At 29.7% G+C, this 4,760-nt stretch overlaps 1 protein-coding gene across 1 annotated transcript; it reads left to right on the forward strand.

Moving 5' to 3' along the window:
* Positions 1 to 272: 272 nt before the first annotated feature.
* Positions 273 to 1,106, forward strand: LOC131042195 (G-type lectin S-receptor-like serine/threonine-protein kinase At2g19130). The gene has a single exon (XM_059220892.1). The coding sequence runs from the start codon at positions 273 to 275 to the stop codon at positions 1,104 to 1,106; it is 834 nt and encodes a 277-aa protein (XP_059076875.1).
* The last annotated feature ends 3,654 nt before the right edge of the window (positions 1,107 to 4,760 follow it).

A 4,760-nucleotide genomic window follows, 5' to 3' on the forward strand; every position in this document is an offset into this window, starting at 1 on the left:
CCACAAAGGCTGATTGCCAGAAAGCCTGCCTCCGCAACTGCTCGCGCACTGCGTTTGCTTTCAATTCTCCTTCAGGACCCTGTCAAATCTGGTCCGGAGATTTGCTAAACATGCATAACTCTACATCAAATAGCCGATGGACTGTCTCCATTTGAGTAGCTGCCTCTGCATCTCCAAAGTTTCACAAGCCACCGTCCTCTTCCAAATTGAAAACCAGAATTATTGTGAGTGCTCTCGCTCTCGCTCTTGCTTTGAGTCTCTTTTCATTTTTAATGTGGCAAAAGTCTCGGCTACCACCACCAGTAGACACGCCTGTGGATTCCCCGGACTGTTTTCTTAGAATGTTTATTTACACGGAGTTGAAGATTGCAACTAGGAATTTCAGGTCTAAGTTGGGAAGTGGAGGATTCGGCTCAGTGTTTAAAGGATCTCTACCAGACGGTACACTTATGGCCGTTAACAAATTGGAAGGTTCAAGACAACTTGATAAGCAATTCCGAGCAGAAATCAGTTCTCTTGGCAACATACAACATGCGAATTTGATCAGACTTCGGGGTTTTTGTGCAGAAGGATCCAAACGGTTACTGGTCTATGATTACATGCCCAATGGCTTTCTGAATTCCTTACTGTTCGCTAGTAATTCCAAAAGAAAACGGAAGGTACTGGACTGGACGACCCGATTCCAGATCGCTTTAGGCACTGCGCGAGGTTTAGTTCATCTCCACGAGGAGTGTAGGGATCGCATCATTCACGGCGATGTAAAGCCCGAAAATATTCTGCTAGACGGTAATTTTTCACCCAAGTTGGCAGATTTTTGGTTGGCAAAGCTTGTGGGTAGAGATTTCAGCCGGGTACTGACAACAACGAGAGGAACAAGAGGGTATTTGGCTCCAGAGTGGATTTCTCGTCTTCCCATCAGTCCCAAGGCTGATGTTTACAGTTTTGGTATGACACTCTTGGAAATCATTTCTGGCCGAAGAAGTGTGGATTTAGACACGGAAGATTCAAGTAAGTATTACTTTCCCGCTTGGGCTGCAACTCAAATTTACCAGGGGAAGACAATTAGTATTGTGGACGAACATGTTGCAGCAGAGGCAGATATTTAAGAGGTGAGAAGAGCAGGCGTTGTAGGGTTGTTATGCATTGAAAGGGAGGAAGAGATGAGGCCAAGCATGGAACAAGTGGTGCAGATGCTGGAGGGAAAGATGGGAGTCTCGAACTCCGCAGATGCCAAGCTCTGCACTCGTGGACAGACAAGCAGACCGAAGGGAGACCGACAGCTATGCAGGTTTAAATTAAGAACGAACTTACAGGCTAAGCTTGAATGTTATTGAATAAATTAGTATAAATATTTGATATATTCCTAGGTATTCTAGTTGTAAATTTATTATTTTGATAGTTTACAGTTTTAAATTAGGATTCAATTAAGTTGGAGATTTTGGTTTATGTATAATTTTAGAATTTTTAATAGAGTAATTTATACTTATTATTAATCTCATCTTTTTAGAGTATATTAAGTTATTATATATAGTTTTTAGATGGATTTTTACAATACTTGTAATTAACAATAAAATTCATGGTGTTTAAGTGAATGAATAAGTTTCTTCCATAGAATATGGATTTATTTTTGTTGATACTAATAGTCACAATAAGTGCTTGTACTCTTTAATGATCAATCCAAGAGAGGATTCAATTATTTCCAATAAATTTTTTATCATGTTTACTAAGGAATACCAAGCATATTGGCATACAATTATCTCATTTATAATTTCTCAATATATCTTACTATCTATTGACAAGAAAATGTAATATTTTAAGATTGAATGAACTATATGCAAAGTGGGGTGTTACACTACTAAAGGCCAAAAAATTTGCAATGAATAGCATGGATATCACAAAACACTTTAAATTCATTATTTCAATAATTTTAATATGATACATGATCCTTTCGTATCATGCTTTGTGGTTTCAATTATCAATAATTCTAATACCATTTTAAATTTTTCTCTCAATAAGAAGAGAAATGGTGGTCATTAACATCATGCAAAGAAAATATTTTAAGCATTAATAGGATTCTCAAAGCTACAATGGCAACCATTAGCCATATTGCAACACTTCACTTGACAATCCTTACTATAATGTCATCATACATGAAAAATACGATTTGAGAAAAATAAATTTATCTTTTTATTGAAATATTCTTATTCTTGTATTTTTTTCATATTTGCATTGATTAATAAATATAGCTTCAATATCTTATTAAGAGTTCTTGATTTACCTACAACTTTATTATACTTGTAACTTTTCACATATTTGTAATGCTAAACATGTTCTTAACAAGTAAATTTATACTTGATTTCCTTGAAACTCTTATTATGCTTCTAATCATCAACTTCAATTCCCTTAAAGCATTTGCATATCCATGTCAACTTTCTTCTTGTGTTTTTTCTCTCAATCTAGTTCTATGGAAATGGGTTCTACTCCTCCCTCTCTCTTAGTGGTGAAGCTAATGGGATTTCTTGGAGTACTATTTAAAGAATGAAAGAAAGATTCTTCAAAGCATGTATCACACTCCCATACCCAAATTAAAGCCATACATTTTTCTGGGCCTAATTTTATCTCATTAGCTATTTTGTTAGCTGATGATCATCATTTTATTCTTAAAAATCTTAGAATCTTATTTACCATTTTTGGTTTCTAATAAAAAATAATAATGTTATTATAGAATCCTTAAAGATATTTAGTCATGAAAATAAATAAAAATTAGTTAAGTTAAAATTATTTCAACTTGATAAATTAAAAATTTATTTATATGAATACATTATGGTACAATTATTTCTTATTAGTTTAAAGTTCAAACTTTTTAACGTGATAAGCAATTACATGTAGATTATAAAGTTCAAACTTTTTAATGTGATAAGCAATTACATGTAGATTATTGACTTAGTTGTTAACATTATGGAAGATAATGATGCTGATAAATATGTATCATTATTAATATTTCATTATATCAATATAATAACACACAAAAAAAGAGTACATTTTATAGTTTCACTTATATTGTAAAGGTGTTTTATGATATTATATTTTATTTATATATACAATTTGAAAATATTTATCATAGAAAATAATAAATAATTCATTACAAAGTTGTAAATTATTTGAATCATATTTATACACATAATTTTCATCCCAAAAGACAAAAAAGAGATTAACTTTTATTTTTTTGAGTTCAATTAGAAAGCAAAGTCAACAAGAACATCATATCAATTTAAATCAAACACACACATATACAAAATGATGAAAGAATAAATAATATAATTTTCACCATTAGATTATAATATTTTGTGGTGAGTCATTTAAATATTGTAATAGAAGTAATAAATGTAATAAGATAAGGTATCCATGATTTTAATTTTTTTGAATTAGTTGATTGAACCTAATTAAAATAAATAAATTTAATATTATAATAGACATCGCTTTTAATTAATAATATTATTATATTATATTATATTAACTTAATTGTGATTATATTATATTGTTCTGACTTTACTAATGAAAAATTAGAGATATAAAAGAAAAAAATGCCACAAAGTAATTAGTGAAAAGTAAAACCATATTAATTTAAATATAGTGAATGTCCCATTCCCTTTAACTTGGTAGTGGGTGATTAATTTATAAAGAAAATTTATACATCCTAAATAATTGTTTAAATATTTTTTTCATGGTAGTGGATGCATGAAATAAACTTTAAATGAAAATTTAAACATACAAAATTACATGCACACCTTGAAAATATCATTAAGAGAACATCTATTTATTATTATAGATATTTATAAATTATTATAAATTACATAAATCAAATATTGTTGAAAATATAATCATCTAGTAAAAGAGTCATATAATATATTAATTTTTTCAAATGATGAATCATGGAAGACAATTTCAAATCTTGATTTAAAATAATTTACATAATTTTCTTAGAATATTTCCAAATGCTATCGCAATAGGTTGTTGAGATATAATGTATCTACTTGACACCCTTTATGAAAGGAATGCTTGAAAGATAACCTTTTTGAGAAATTAATCATTAAATTTTTAAAATTGACCAAAATCATAAAATTTGAACATGGATTAAAAAAGATCACTCAATATTTTCCAAAAACTTTCCAAAATCATATTATAAATTCTTTCGAATAAAAACATTAAAAATCATCACAAAAAATAGTTATTAATTTTAAATATTCTTTTTCAACGCAATATATTTCCAACTATTCTCTCGTCTCCAAAGAAAAAATAACCATTGACTTTAACAGCCCGTTAAAAATAACCATTGACTTTAAGTCACCTCACCTACCCCGAAAATAATATATTAAAAATAAAACACACATTATTCTGTCTTTTCATATTCTAGTTTCTTTGTATCCATTACAAACAGAATTAATAATAATTATAATTTTGTTCAAAATGTACCTTGACTTTAATTTACCTTGCCTAGTAAAAGAGAAAGACTCGACTAATTTAATCCACAAAATAATATAATAAGAGAAAGACTCGACTAATCTAATCCACTAAATAATATAATAAATATTAGTCATCTTTTAGTAGACTAATTTCTCCATTAAGTTTCGCATCGTCCTAAAATATTATTGGCGTACAGATAGATGTGCGCACCGAATACGTTGCGTATGAAAGCGGCAATCACGCCCATTCAACGCACCGAATACGTTTTGTATAAAATAATATAATCCACTAAATAA

Source organism: Cryptomeria japonica, chromosome 5, assembly GCF_030272615.1.
Source record: "Cryptomeria japonica chromosome 5, Sugi_1.0, whole genome shotgun sequence".
NCBI lineage: Eukaryota > Viridiplantae > Streptophyta > Pinopsida > Cupressales > Cupressaceae > Cryptomeria > Cryptomeria japonica.

Coding starts and splice junctions, on each gene's coding strand:
- LOC131042195 (XM_059220892.1), top strand. CDS start 273: ATGTGGCAAAAGTCTCGGCTACCACCACCAGTAGACACGCCTGTGGAT.